Source organism: Lissotriton vulgaris, chromosome 6 (genome assembly GCF_964263255.1).
Source record: "Lissotriton vulgaris chromosome 6, aLisVul1.2, whole genome shotgun sequence".
In the NCBI taxonomy this organism is placed as follows: Eukaryota; Metazoa; Chordata; class Amphibia; order Caudata; family Salamandridae; genus Lissotriton; species Lissotriton vulgaris.
The window spans coordinates 790,745,493-790,759,975 of NC_141694.1; the positions used below are offsets into that span (position 1 = coordinate 790,745,493).

Here is a 14,483-nt window from a genome sequence, read left to right on the forward strand (position 1 = left end):
GTCATTCCGTACCTGATAGATAATACACTCACAGACAACAGAATCCTTAAACCCCCATCCCTTAAACGTAGAAACTGGAAGAAGTTTGACCAAGAAGCTTTCAGACTTGCTCTTCAAAAAAATCCTCCTTTGCTAAGTAACTCTCTTCAAGAAGCCTACGAAAATTATGAAAATTGGCTGTCCAATGCCCTAGATGAGATAGCCCCTTGGACATCCAAGCCCCCCGCCAGGCAGTCTAAAACCGCTCCATGGTTCTCTGAAAAATTAAAAATAGCCAAAGCCAGATGTAAAACTCTAGAGCGCAACTGGAGAAAACATTACAACCTCGAGGATAAAATGCTATATAAGACTGAACTCCATAAATATCATAAATTAGTGAGATCGGAAAAAAGCTGCCATCTCAAAAACAGAATCGACTCAGCGGATAATCCTACCAAAGAACTGTTTTCGATCTATAAAGAACTTACTATTCCTACTAGATTGGAAGCTCAGGACACGTATTCGAAAGAACTATGTGACTCCATTGCTGATTTTTTTGTTAACAAGATTGACAAAATCCATGCCACCCTCACAAAAGATGAGTCCAGTTCTAGCGAATCGGCAGAAGTCAACAATAGCAACACGGGGACCCCTGGTCTCACGTGCTTCATCACTCCTGAGAAACAAGAGCTTCTCAGCATTGTTAACAGCATACAATCCGGTTCTCCGAGTGATGTATGCCCACCGACCCGCTGCAGAGGAGTCATGGAGTCTACAGTTATTGACTATATCAGTCTTATTGTATCGCTGTCCTTCAAGGAATGTAAGGTACTAGATGCCTGGAAAATTGCCCAAGTAATCCCCCTGAAAAAAAAGGCTAACATCCACATCTCCCAACTCCAGAATCTCCGCCCCATATCCCTCCTCCCTTTTTGTGCCAAGATTGTGGAAAAAGTAGTGAATAGGCAGCTCATGAGTTATCTGAAAGATCACTCGCTCTTACATCCTACTCAATCAGGGTTCAGAGCCGGATACTCTACTGAGTCAGCCCTACTTTTCTCCACCGAGAGTCTTAGGCGCATAGTGGATGAGGGAGAGACAGCAGCGTTGGTACTATTAAATCTAAGTGCAGCTTTTGACACCGTGCTGCACTCAACGCTGCTGTCTCGGCTTTCTGGAATGGGAGTAAAGGGGTCAGCCCTTGCGTGGCTGGAGTCCTTCCTGGCCAATGGAAACTTTCAGTTGCACTGCCCCCCCTTTAAGTCCTCTCTTAGAAAGGCGAGCCATGGGGTCCCTCAGGGCTCGAGTCTGAGCCCCACCTTGTTTAATATCTATATGAAACCCCTGGCTCGCATAGTAGAGACTTATGGGGTGGGCATTGTCAGCTACGCTGATGACACCCACTTGGTGTTCAAACTTACGCCTGACCACAGAGAAGATGCCACCAATTTCTCCAACTGCCTCTCGTCCGTGGCAGTTTGGATGAACAACAATTGTCTTTGCCTTAATGGCGACAAAACTGAGCTGTTGGTGGTAGGAAAATCCTCTTCCGCATGGTCCCACATGTGGTGGCCTGCGCAACTGGGCAGTCTGCCTTGCCCTGTGGCTTCGGTGCGGAACTTGGGCATAACATTGGACTCTAACCTGTCATATAAACCTCATGTGAACAAAGGCACAGCAAGATGTTTCAGCGTACTGAGGGTCCTTCGGAAGGTACTAGACCTTCTTCCTATGGACTCAAGAAAGACCATTGTCCATGCCCTAGTCACCCCCCATCTGGACTATGGGAACGCCTTGTTACTGGGTTTGAGCAAGAAGGGCACCTACCAACTCCAGTGCGCTCAGAATGCCGCTGCGCGCCTTGTGCTCAAGCTTCCTCGAAGAGCCTCAGGGAGACTGGCCTTGTCCAGACTCCATTGGCTCCCCATCAAGGAGCGAATTAAATTCAAGGCTCTATGCTTTGCCCACCGCATAGCCCATGGCACCGGTCCAGGTTATCTGCACAGTTTACTCACTATACATCGTCCTACCAGGAATCTTAGATCTTCTGGTACGATGTTGTTCAAAATCCCTAAGATAACTAGAGCCAAGATGGGTGGCTCATCGTTCAGATACTTGGCCGCCAAGGGCTGGAATGAACTCCCTCTCGAGATGCGGATGGAACCCTCTGAAATAAGATTTCGAGGAAAACTGAAAACCTTCCTCTTTCCCCGCATCTAACCTCCTCATCCCCCCTTGCCGTCGTCCGTTCTTCCTGTGTTCATTCCTCTGAGCTTCTTTGCAGTTTTCAACGCGGGGACACTCTATTTTTGAGTGACCAGGCGCTTTACAAATGGCTTCTATTCTATTCTATTATATGTATAATTACAAGATTTATGTAAATGCCATGAATTGTATAATGATAATGAGAACAACAAGGGTAAAGAAGGACACATATTAGGATTTGGGGTTTCAAAAAATAATTTGAAGCTAGATGCCATATAAGGGGAACTAATAAAACCTGGGTAACTATTACTTTTATAGTGGTCATATATTCCCCTTGGAAATAGGTTTTTGAAAATTGTTAACTCTTTCCCCCAGAAAGTTTATTTTTATATTACACGTGTGGCATGGTCAGCATCAGCAACTATCACAGCACATCAGCCACCATCCAGCTGTCATGCAACTGGCCCTCAAGCTACTGTAGTTGCTGCAGCAGCCACAGTTCTTATTACCCAGAATGGTTCCCCAAAAAAGTCCACTCTTACATAATGACTGAACATGATGAGTAAAATCATTATTTTCATATTTTTATATATTTGTTTTTATCTAATTTCTAACCACAACACGAATCACATGTAAATAAATGTCTTCTAGAACAGCAACAAGAGTCTTATGCATAATCTGAATGTATGGTATAACATGAATGCACAGTTATTAGGGAGCACCCCATCCTTGAAGAATGCCAGTGACCAAATGTGGCACCAGAAGTTGCCAAAACATGTAGACGAGACTTATTGGAGTTATGAATTATTGTTTTAAAAACATCCTCTATATTTCTTTATCATAGCCATGGTACCACTAACTAAAAGAAACATAGTATGGGCTTACCATAAGATAGTTTTAAATATCTGGATCCCTGCTATTATCCAGCAGAAAGTAGTTTAAACTCCCACAACTGGTTGAGTCCTTCGTGGTGGTATTTAACTTCTTTAATGAGGTGAGGACACCAATGAAGATGCATGCCACAAAAACAAGTTGTTGAGGTGTCGTCTCCTAATATTTTTAGATGCATGCAAGTGAGTCAGGAAACATACACTGGAGTCCATGAAATGCTACAGCTTCATGCACTTCATGCAAAACAGAACATTCAGAATCTGCTAACAGACATGATATGGGCAATGTTACAGCTATTATCAATGCCAACTAATTCAATTCTGAGACCCCTGGATTAAAGCCATGTCATGACTATGGCAATGAATTCTGCAGGATGTTGGCAAAGCTTGTCAGGCAAATACTTCCAGTTGCATGGTGTCATCATGAACTAAATACATCATATGAAAGTTGTCAGCTGTCTTTAGATGATCACAGTTAGAAGAAACAGCCACAAAAGGCACATTTTGTAGTTCTGTATTGAAGATGAATATAAATACAAAATGTAATAGCAAGGTACCATCTCTCCCTGATCTCAGGGAAGAGGAAATAGCCAAGTAAATACATCCATCAGAAGATTCAAAGGGAGATTCTAAATGAGAGGAGAAAAATTATGGCTAAGAAATTGCTGCAAGATGATGATGAGTGTGATATAAAATAAGGGAATGAACATCAGCCCAACAGATGAGGAAGAACCTCAAGTTTGACTTCCGCTGCCTAGCCCATACTTGTATGATGCTCCACAATGATCACGGAACAGCTGCCCAGGTGACCACAACAACAGAAACACCATTACAATCCAAGCTGTGAAGGCATCAAGCAAGACTAACTGCACACTGCAAGGTATGTGAGCTGTCCACTTCTTGATCCTTACCAGTTCTGGAAAGTTGCTGACATTGATGTAACAATGTCCCACGAATGGTCACCACAAATTCAAGGAACCTATCGCCTTCGACCACAGGTGTGCCAACTTTTTGTCCAGCTTTCCATTTTATAAACCAGCCATTGAATGCTTTCGATGGTATGATGTTTCCTTGGTGAACCCATCCATGGTAGTATTCTTTGATTGTTTTCCTTCTAGAATTTGTCTTCTATGAATATGTGGTGCCTGAGGGCAAATGGGTGACTATGAATCTTTTTCCTTGTGCAAGCTAGAGTTTAATTATGCTGCCTGCAGTGAAGGGATGAAACTGGTGCCCTGACATCTGGACTTTTGCAGCTTTATTTATCCTCAACTTCATCATTATTATCTCATTCAACCACTCTAACTAGAGGTGAACTAGAAGAAGACTTCTGGTGGTGTTCTGGCGATCTGAATGAATGTTTTCTTGTAAAATTAGTCAATGAGCTCATGGTTCCAAGATATATGTTCAGCTTCTGATGATATACTTCACCTTTATAAACAATGAGCAACTCAATGTTTCCCTGGGTCTTCTCAATGGAAAATACATTCCTAAACAGGGTGCCAAAGATTTTGTAGAACCAGACATAGTGGGTTCAGGGGTTGGAAAAAGCAGATATTGCTTTGTGTATTTTTTATTTTATTTGAAGACAATGGGGCATAGAGGGGTGACATCTGTGCTTCAATTGAATACAAAGGGCTAGCATTTACCTGGTGCCATTATCAATACTGCCAAGGGAGGGTTTATCTTTGTTACCATTGTCACCGCCAACAGAGCATTCTGGAAGTTTCCTTTTACAGTATCTTTGGGGTGTCATCTTTACCAGTATAATCTGAAGCTTTGTTTTGGGAAAGGTTGAGGGCTTGGCTTTTTATTTTCTAAGAGGAGGAGATACAGAAGAAGATGATGCTGAAAATTAAGCAAGTACAAACTCCCGCCCTGCTCTTGCCTGTCTTGGACTATTCTTCCTTTTCTGTTTGTTGAAGCAACACATTCTTACTGTCAGCAAAGACTGCCTTCACTGCAGGACGGAGAGGTAGAGGCATTTCTATCTGATTAACAGATCATTTTAGTAGTGGTACACTGGATCAAGGACAACTTCCAGCATTGTGCTGGTCAGAAGAGGAAGCATCAAGTTTACCAGGTAGTGCATGTGAGTTAAATAAACAAAGATGTTTTGATGCTAAACTGTGCAGTGCTCTGGTTGATTCTGGGATTTCCGACTGTGCACTGTCAATTTCATCCATTGTACCAATTTCTGGATGTCATCTTCAGTTTTTGAGGTGAGCTGAGATCTAATGTCTGGAAATACTTAATGAGAAAAGCACATGAGCCTGTTTAATATAACTGCAGTAAAAAAGAGATGAAAAGTCCGATTGGCAGATTTGCCCACTGTAGAGAATGCAATGAATGAAATGAACACCAGGAAAAGTACATGGACTTCAAAAAGATACAATTCTGTCCCTTCCTGTGTTTTGGATTTTCTCCCAATGACTGTTAGATCAAACAAATACAGAGCACAATCGCATATTGTACAAGTAGTCATAGTAGTATCAAAACAAAGAACAATCCAATAGAAAAATTAATAATAAAAAAGAATAAAAACTAAAAGAGATATGGGCAAAATGATTCCACAGGAAGGGCCCCCAGGGGTGAGACCAACCAGTGAAACCTGGTTCAACTTAGCACTACTGCTTTAGATATTGAAATTGTGAAACGTAGACATGTTTGGAGGCCTACCAATCAGAATTATAAGGATGGGCAGGGAGATTGCTGTGTTGGTATGTACCATAAGGCACTTCACTGAGTATAATTGTGCAGAATTCTTAGCCTCCGGGTGTATTTGGGTGTAGATGGCCATAGATAGGCTCCCCCTTTAGCACACTGATAGCGTGCATCTATCGCAGAGGCAGTGTTGTAAAGTCCCTGCACATCAAAAGTGGAAGATCAGGTAGACAGAACCAACCATGTATTAAGAGAGTCGAAAGAAATATGAAACAATGACCAATGGAAAGCAGAACTGGAGTCCAGCTGCTCCAAGTGAGAGGTGTTTGAGTCAATCATCGTACTTACTGGCCAATAAAAATGAATTCAAATGAAGGTGAAAAAGATAAACCAACAAATTAAATAAAATAACAAATCTATCAAAACTAAGAATGATATTTATGGCCCACATGTGTCCCCATAATCCTATACCACAGCAACAGTGGGAAAACACAAACTCACCAAGGACAATAGTAACAAAACACCAGTATAATTAGTAATAACTATCTGTGGGCTAAAATGAACCTTAATACTCATCAAAGCACAGAAAGCTGGAATCCACTTCAGTTTTAAGATTCAAAGCTTGTCACTCTTTTCTGTCATCACCCTTATTGTTGAAGAGTTTAAGGGCAAACTGTATGTCATTATTGTTGGTGTGAAATGTTACATTCTGACAAAATATTAAATCATGCAATTATTTTACATATATGTTGAACAATCATGGGAGAAACCATGGGTACAGTTGTTCTCCAAAGGTGTACCTTCTTAAGGAGAGATGAAAAATTGCCCAGAATGATCTTGACTTCCCTATTTTCTGCAAAAGATTGCAACCATTTAACTGCTACTTCTTTACCCCGATCACCTCCTTTGTTCTCTACATCAAATACTGTAGTCAAGGGTATTGAAACCAGTAGATGTGTTTAAGACTATCAAGACTATCAAGAGACCTGGGTCCAATTAGTACTTAATATCAAAGATGAACATTCCATCAAGCAACTCTGACTCAGTGCCTGTCCATGAGTTAAAGCCAGATTGGAAAGAGCCCAGATGGTTACCTGATTCATTGCTCCTTCAAAATGTGAATTACATTCAAAAGCAAACGTGACCCATTGCCCCTCTTTCTATGTGGTGTGTTTTAATTGCCTGTGCTCTGGCAGACAGATAAAACTGTGTTTTGCAAAACCTAAAAAGTGATTTATTTGTTTTATGAATCTTGGTGCATGCATTGGAAGCAATAAATAACTATAACAAAACAAATCACAATGAATGAACACATTTTTCAAGAGAAAGCTTGAGAAACACTTTCCCATACTAATGCGTACCTTTGTGTAATCACTAGCAAAAAATCCCTGCTGGAAACCGCTGAACATTGTCAAAGGAATCAGGAGACATTGCCGTTTATCTTTCAGTTGCCGGAAGGTAGCCATGAAAGACATGCATATGGTCAGCTTTTTGTCTTTCTTTTCATGACCTTCTGTGAGATTAATCTCATCCAGAAATAGAACAACTATGAGCACAGCCAATGCACCACAGCCTGCAAGGAAAAACCAAAACATTGATGAGCTAAGTCCATTTGAGATATCAAATATCAGATGTAGTAAAAGAAACAGTACACATAGGGGCTCATTACGATGGCATAACGATCGCCACAGCCGAGCCGGCGGTGGCGACCGTTACACCATCGTAATGAGAAATACCACCGCCATATTACGATGGTGGGGGGTATTGCAGCAGACACAATCGTTCCGATTGCCAACCAGGCAGTGGTGGGCCAGTAATATGGTGGCATTGCCTAGCGGACACCACCAGCCATATTACGATGTGGGTGGTATACGGCCCTTTGGCTGGTGGGCATTGGCTTTGGGGGCCCAGGGGTTTGGGTGGTGCACTTGGGGGGTACCCATGGTTCCCTCTACAGTTCCCTGCACCAAGTGACAGGCACCGCATGGTGCCTGCCACGTGGTGCAGGGAAATGCCAGGCATGCAATTTTGACATTGCAGCGGGCGCCGCAATGTTAAATGGCGGAATGCAACCGCCAGGGTGGCGGTTGCATCCTAATTCGCGGTGCAGGACCGCCGCATGTCTGGCAGCCAGTCCCAACACCGCCAGAATGGCGGCCAGACTCAGGTCTGCCCGTCAACCCTATAGTACATCCGCTGTGGAACATACAGATTATGTACCTCCAAGTACCCAAAAATGGCCTCCTTTTTTACAGTACATTCTACATAATTATTATACTTACTTGTTGTTGTGCCTATGAAATTTCCTATTTTAATTTTGTATTACCATTTTGTGATATACCCTTTGTTTTAAAACACTCTGTCAGAAGAATTAGAAAATTCCTGAAACATTGATGAGGAACAGTGTCTTTGAAACAATATAAACAGGAAGATAGTAACACTGTATGTATAAAATGAAACAATTAATTTAGATTCAATATCAGGCTTTAGGACATAAGTAAAGGAATCCAGTTGACTTTTAAATTCCTTTGAAGAGGGATGTTGTAGATGGAATACACTCTTATAGACAATTCAAGAAGAATGATGTGATGGTTCTTTCCTTACTGAAGTACAACGTAACGAGGAGGTGTTGGAAAATTCTATACATCACATTCAATACCCAAGATAATATTGATTAGCTTCAACTGCAAAATACGCTACCCTACAGTAAAGGAAATGACTGAAATTTTGTGGTAGTGTGGCACAAATCATAACACTTTCTTAGGACTCGAAGAAAAGTGATAGAGTTAGTAACGTTTAATTACAGATGAGCACCAATTATTGGATTCCCAGTCCAATACATTGAAACAGATAAAAGATAATAATTATATCTTGCACCTGTAATATGGGAACACATACTAATTAAACCTGATGAGGTTAGAGGGAAAGGAGAGAATAATTGCAAGTAAAACTAAAGGAAGTATTGAAACAGAAATCAGCTCATGAGGCAAATCCATATAGTCTATCGTCTAGGTTGCACTTTTAAGAATGAAAACCACAGTTACTCCCCTGGAGTACTATGTCAATACTATGCAAGCAGTGACATAAGGATGATAAGGTGAGTGAAGAGTGATTCATTCTTGATATAAACCATACATTACCACCTATTGTGTGCAGAGGAGATGGTGTTGCATTCCATGGTTGCATTCAATATGCTAAGCAGTAACATATGTTCATATTACAGTAATTGCAGAGATAGGTGAAACACTTTTCCCTCGTCCACTCTGTGCTTCCCAAAATTATTCAAGGCATGATCACAGACAGCTGTGCTGGGGTCCAGATGAAACCAGGTGGAACCCTTGGGTAATCAGTTCTCTAAACATCAACTATAGTTACACTTCACATTTCACTTCACTACTCCACACTACTCCACTTCTGAAGGTGTCCCACCCCATGATAGAGCCTAGCGTGCATTTTGATATACGTCTAAACCCTTGCAGCCTCCAATTTTAAGGTAAAATGCCCCAAGGGTTAATGCCAGATCATTGGTAAAACACAGCTTGAATTCCTGCTGTTCATGGACACCCACAAAGCTTCCCTGGGCTGACCCTGCTAGCAATCCTCACGTCCTGGCAGCCTTACCTGAGGGACTTGCCATTTACAGATTAGATATGCCGCTGAAACTTGGGGGCGGGATAGCAATAGTTTATAGAGCTGACCTAGTAGTCCGCTACAACAGTGCCCCTCACCACACTGTGAAGCATTCTCCTGCAGTGTCAAGGTCTAAAAAAATCAGTCCTTCAAAGGTATGGTAATTTATAGAGCACAGGGCCCGAGACAAGCTTTCTCCCAGAAAATTAGCAGTCTCTTAGAGGGACACATTTTATCTACAAAGTACATGGTGGTATGGCGATTTCAACTTTCACTTAGAGACCTACTTTGACACAGACACAGCAAATCTTCTGCAGACACTGTCAGACCTTGGTTTCTCTGAACTGGAAGTAGGTTCCACACACCAGCCAAGGTACATATTTAATGGAAACTTTACCAATAACTCTTCCTTAGGCAACTTTAAAACTCTTTCATTAGTCTGGTAAGAACACAGTGCCGTTCTCTTTGACATTTGTAGTAACTAGCCCAGTCCCTGTACCAAAGTCCGACCAACTAGTTCCTCCCCCCAGCCTAGCACAACATTCAACCAGATCTCCTCTCTAAACTTTGAATCAAGTCGCTACGGTACTCTCGGACAATGTAGACTTTGCCATCTCTCAATAAATTCAGTGGCTAGACACTGATGACAGCTCTCGGGCACCAGGGGTGTACAATAGGTTCTAGGAAGCATCTCCTCTCACTTCCTTTGCTTCCCCTCATTGTTACCACCTCCAGAGCTGAAAACTTTCAGTGAGTTCACCCCTCCTCCTTTGGAAGATGTTATCAAAATACTCAGTTCCACCACCTCAGGCTCCCCTCAGGATACTTCCCCCCCGAGGGTGGCCAAGTTATCGGCAGAGATCATTGCTTCAACAATCACGGCCATATATCATCTGATGTTCAAGTCTGGCACATTTCCATCCTTATGGAAGAAACCCTTGGTGTTCCCGCTCTGAAAGAAATCAACACTAGACCCCAAAGATTCAAAAAGCTACCGCCCTATCTCCTGCCTACCTCTGCCAGCTAAGCTAGTGAAAAAATTATGAACATCCAACTTGCTGAGCAATTCAATGCAGCAATCTTCTAGACTCCACTCAATTTGGCTTCCGTAGTAGCCACAGCACGCAGACAACATTGATCAAGGCTACCGAAGAGATTAAGATGGCAGTAGACCAGGGGATAGGGGCAGCCCTTATCCTGCTCGATCTCTCAGCAACCTTTGATACCATTAATCACGGGCTGATGCTGGACCGGCTAGCAAAAATTAGGATCACTGGTTCCACCGGGGTGTTACTGAAATCCTTCCTCCTGGGTCATGAGCAATTGGTCCTATCAGACATTTTACCTTGCATAGTTATTCTCTTTCATGTGGGGTCCCACAGAGATCCTCGCTCAGCCCGACACTGTTTAATATTTTGTCACCCCAGTTTTTCCCAGACCTCCTTCGCAGATGGCACTCAAATTGTCATCTCGCTGGCTAATGATGACAAAGGCACAGGGTCCAGGTTCTGTGACTGCGTTCAGGTAGTTAACTCTTGGATGGACAAGAATTGCCTAAAGCTTAATTCAGGAAAGACTGAAGTCTTATTGTTTGGAGCTCAAACCCCCTGTTGGACCCTGACCTGCTGGGTGCAGGAAAAAGGCTCCCTACAGATATCTGATAGGAAGATTCGTAACCTGGGAGTTCTGATGGATGACAACCTTTATTATACAGACCTTGTTAATGCAGTGACCTCATCTGCCTTTTTCAATCTGAGAACTCTAAAAAAGATTCTACCCTACATTTCTTTGCAACTAGAAAAACACTTGTCACATCTCTGGTTATAGCAAAGTTAGACTAATGCAATGGCTAACTTCTCACTGCACACCACTACATACTGAATAAATTGCAAACACTGCAAAACTTAGCATTCATACTCCTTTTTAAGATTTCAAACACCATTCAACACCAAATCTATAACAAAAAACTATTGGCTTCCTATAAGAAAAAAAAGAATGAACTGCTAAGCACTCTGTATTGCCTACAAAGCTCTTCATAGTCTTGGCCCAGTTTTCCTACAACACAGTTCCAAATGGTACACTCCAGGCAGAGCCTTATGCTTGGATACGGCCAAATTTGCAGTGGTCCTTAGGTTCAAGTGAGCAGCTTGGGGAGGCAAGAGCTTTGTGCTAGGAGACACAAACTCTTGGAGCATGCTCCCGCTGCACATCAAGGAGGCACCCAATCTCTTAGCTTTCAGGAAAACTCTCAAAACCTTGCTATTTAACACTTTGTAGCTTCCTGGGTCCATCGTTTCTCTGCCATCGCCAAGACACCTTTAGCTAATTTAACACGTTGGAAAACCATTTAACATAACATAACTAAACATAAATATAGGACTGCTTGAAGTCAAACCACTCCAAAATGATATCTTGTTTACGATCAATCATTAAATTCATCATGCAATAATCACATACATTTTTAGCCTGTATGTATAAAGATCCCTGCCCTTCATGTTAATAAAGTAGATGCTCCTAAGTAATCACCATGATTTTTGGGCACAGCTGGTAGTCAAAGCGGTGTTTCTTGTTTACTGATAGAATTGTCTTACATTCCCTTTTATAACATCACTGAAGTAATAAGTCCCACAAACACTACCCTTACATGTAAGCCCTGCATTAGGATATTTAACAGACAATATCTGTCACACCAACAGTGGGTGAGGAACATACTGAGATTTGTCTTGCTGAGTGGAGCTTCTTAGTGTCTTTGGCCAGCATTCCATTAGTATTATTGTTGTTGTCTATATGTCTTGAGCACATATATGTGTCTTTTGTCCAGATATTTAAGTATGTGCTAGTGTTACATAATTTTCCTAATTTCTCTCTGATCAACCTTTTAGAAATTGTTCATTGCTTTGCGAAGTGCACTTCTCACTACGGGAGCTACGCATAGCACTACGCGAACTGCGTAGTAGCATGTTCGCAAGATGTCATTTTCAATGATTGCACAGTGCGGACAAGCATTTGGCACTGTGCAATCATTGAGAACGTGATCTTTCACAGTGCGAGCTGTACTTTTCTGCAGCTCGAGTAGATTTTTATTCGAGCTGCAGCTTTCTCAACGTGGACTGGTAGTTTCTCATCGTGAGCGGTCACGAGCATGCGTGACCACTCGCAATGAGAAATCTGACCTCCCTGCATTGAGAATCTTGCCGGGAGGTTTATTTTCCATGCTCACGATCGGCAACTTGATGTTGCTGATCGCGAACAAGGAAAATGTCGCGTGAGGATGTCATTTTGCTTGCTCGCAGTCGCCAACTTGACGTTGAGGACCACGAGCAAGCAAAAAATGACTGCTGCACTACGCTACGCTAAGCTACGCATGCTCACACTGTGCTACGTGCAGTTTGCGTAGTGCGAAGGTGCGCAAACTTCGCAGACTACGCGAGCGTAGTGTAGTGCTTTGCCCTGGCCTAATTTTTATATACCTTTTTCTTAGCGTTTTCAACATCACAATGACTGAAGATGCCCAATTTATAATGTCACGAAAAGGAAAATATTCACTGTGTTACATGGGGTATGTGTAAACTGGAAATGCAGTAAATACTATTTAAATAAATGTTATGACAGGGTCACAACTCAGGAAACAACTGTTCTGTCTGTTAAAGAGCAAAACCACCCTCCTAATGTTAGTGAAGTTGAGGTTAGAGATGCTATGGGCACTATAAAAGAAGCTATCAAAGGGTCAGAAAAATCAACAACTGAATACTTAAGTAAATTCGGCCCAAAGTACCCCAACATAATACTGGCCAAATGCCCTCAATTTCTTCCCTAAAAAGAACCATCTCTAGAACAAAAAAAAAGCAACTACACCCACAACACCTGCCCCAAAAACATTTGAAGAAGTTGAAATTGCCCCAGACTGTACATTACACATAATGAAGAACAATTTCTTCTTTATGATAACAAATCTAAAGATAAAAGAATAATAATTATTGCAACTGCTTTTAATTTACAAAAACTCCAACAATGTGAAACTTTGATGATGGACGGGACTTTTAAAATATGTCAGAAACCATTCTATCAAATATATACTGCCCATGCAGTATTCCAAAATACAAACATACCTTTTTTTTGCGCCTTACTACCAAATAAACAAAACTCCACGTATATGGAGATACTATTTAAAATTAAACAGGAAACAAATAATTATTTTCCACTGAAAATAATTATTGACTTCGAACAGACAATGATAAACGCATGTGGTGCCTGCCACGTCGTGCTGTGAAATGCTTAACTTGCCATTTGCACTTCGCGGCAGTTGCAGCACCCGTCACAATGTTTAACTCCAGGATGCGTCCGCCATGGTGGCGGTCGCATCCTGATTTGTGGTGCGGGACCGCTGCCTGTATGGCAGAAGGTCCAGCTCTACAGAAGAATGGCGGAAGCCTGTCCGCCATCCTAATGAGCCCCTAAGTGTTGAATATGCAACTAATAGTTCCTTTGCATATCAAATAAAAAAACGTATAGCACTGGCCTACGTCCCAGTTACTGATGTGGCCGAACACTACAATTTATTGATAGAAAGTCCATTCTATCAACAAAATGAACAAAAACTAAGTCCCCTCCTTGACATTTTGAGGACACCTGGGTGGGAAGACTACACCGATCTGGCCACAGAAGACAACCAAAATACCACATTCCCTGGTGGAATGTATACCACAGCACACTAAATAAAGAAGCTAAAAGAAACAATGCTGTTGAAGGATGGCATAATGCCTTCCAAGCAACAACAGGCCGAATTCCATCTACTCTCCACAAACTACTATTTTCTATCTTAAAAGAACAGAGCTACCAACAACTAAGAACTGACCAATCTGTAGCACAAATACACCCAAAATTTACTAAACAAACTAGACAAATGTTTGAATACTTAAGACTATATCCAACAACTAGAGGCATAGAATACCTAGAAACAATAGCCAAAAGTCTACTCTAAGCTCTAAATCCTGAAAATAAAATACTAACCAACAAAATAAACAATATAAATATAGTTTTAAATTTTTCAGAAATATAATTAGTCAAATATATTTACACATAAACAAGAATATATCTTGACATATTAATTATTAC

The 14,483-nt window shown here is 41.6% G+C and overlaps 1 protein-coding gene across 2 annotated transcripts in view; it reads right to left on the reverse strand.

Moving 5' to 3' along the window:
* Positions 1-14,483, reverse strand: part of LOC147708011 (N-acetylglucosamine transporter UNC93A-like) — a 515,404-nt gene that overhangs the window by 45,598 nt on the left and 455,323 nt on the right. For both annotated transcript variants that reach the window (XM_086925281.1, XM_086925280.1), the window contains one exon: positions 7,100-7,311. In XM_086925281.1, the coding sequence (XP_086781407.1) occupies positions 7,100-7,311 (212 nt within the window). The remainder of the gene's footprint in view (positions 1-7,099; positions 7,312-14,483) is intronic.